Raw genomic sequence first — 1475 nt, 5'->3', positions numbered from 1 at the left:
ATGACAGCTGTTAATGCACAATTACCATTTTAGATCGACAAACTGAACTGTATAAGATTTCTATTCAAATTGAAAGCATAAATCTAGGCTACCTGCTGCCATTTTCAAAGCATAATGCAAAACTGCGACATTTCATTCACTGATGCTCTTCAATCGGCAGCGCTAAACCCGGAAGCGCATTAGGTTAGGTGCACTGGTTATCCAATATATAGCCTAGCCTACTTTTTAAAGACTGACTGATGTTTGTTTCACTATTTTCACATTCAACTTTCAAATTGAACACTACATTCAAACGAGCTCATGTCCTTAGGTCATAAACATAACAATGTGGGTGGGACTACAGACGAATATAAAAAGCTATAGTGAAATAATTAATTTATTATTATCGTTTAATAATTTACATCCATTTGGAAAATTACCAACTACTCATTGGCCCACCTCTATCTTCGCCACTATGAATGCCTGCTGTATAAACAGTGTTTTGAGATTATTACTACTTGATAACTCTGACCAACGTTCTTTAAATGTTACTGGAGGATTTTATGTTTATAACTTTGAAAGAACCTTGTCAGAAGAGAAATCGAGGAGGCTGCAACTCACCTAAAATCCTTCTGAGGGTAAGGTGTTTGTCTGTGAAATAACAATGACAGGTTTGTTCCTCACAGTTTGACACGGTTCCAGAAACGGTGGGATCTCTGAACAGCGTCACACTGAAGGCCTTCACCATGCACATGGAGGTCAGACATTTATTTACATGCAGTAGTGGCACCTAGTAGGAACAAATAATCACCACATGATAACAGGAGGTGCAATTTTAATGTACAAAAAAACTAAAAAACTTTAAATCAGCGTTTTAATATCATAGACACGGTACTATTGTTTTTGGTAATGTTTTATTAAATTGTATTATTTATATTTTTCATTTTCATTTTAGTTTTAACATTTTTCATAATTTTGTTGTGTTTTTGTAATTTTTCCCCAAAATATTTCTATAGTTTTTCTAAATTTAAATTTTAGAATGGTTGCCTTACTAACTGAAATAAAATAATAAAAAAATTAAACTTGATTAAATTTAAATATTTATATTTAGTATTTATTTATATTTTAATATTAATATTTAATACATTTCATAATTTTAATTAAAAAATGACATTTTTTACAGATTTAGTTATATTTAACAGTAGCTCTGCTTTAAACATAAACATTTATCAAATAAATATAGATCAAAATGAATGTAAATCTAAAACGTAAGCGTTTTCAATAAAAAAAAAATATTTATAGTTATAAATATGTGTAATATATCATGAAATGATACATTTGAAACTCCAACTTTGAAAAGGACCAATGAAATGATTTAAAGTTTATTTTATTTCATTTTAATTCAGGTAATGGAAAAATATTTTTATGGATTTAGTTTTATTGAAGGATTAGTTTTGACCCAGCAGTTGGGTAGTTTTGACCCAGCGGTTGGGTTG

General features: G+C 29.8%; 1 protein-coding gene across 1 annotated transcript in view; it reads left to right on the top strand.

Annotated features, from left to right (window-relative positions):
• Positions 1–1475, top strand: part of LOC107593290 (usherin) — an 11464-nt gene that overhangs the window by 5937 nt on the left and 4052 nt on the right. The window contains exon 3 of the mRNA XM_016282943.1: positions 666–737. Within this exon, the coding sequence (XP_016138429.1) occupies positions 666–737 (72 nt within the window). The remainder of the gene's footprint in view (positions 1–665; positions 738–1475) is intronic.

This window comes from Sinocyclocheilus grahami, unplaced genomic scaffold (genome assembly GCF_001515645.1).
Source record: "Sinocyclocheilus grahami isolate Dianchi unplaced genomic scaffold, SAMN03320097.WGS_v1.1 scaffold168.1, whole genome shotgun sequence".
Taxonomy (NCBI): domain Eukaryota; kingdom Metazoa; phylum Chordata; class Actinopteri; order Cypriniformes; family Cyprinidae; genus Sinocyclocheilus; species Sinocyclocheilus grahami.
The sequence above is the reverse complement of the archived record's forward strand: the minus strand, read 5'-3'. Positions and strand labels throughout refer to the sequence as shown.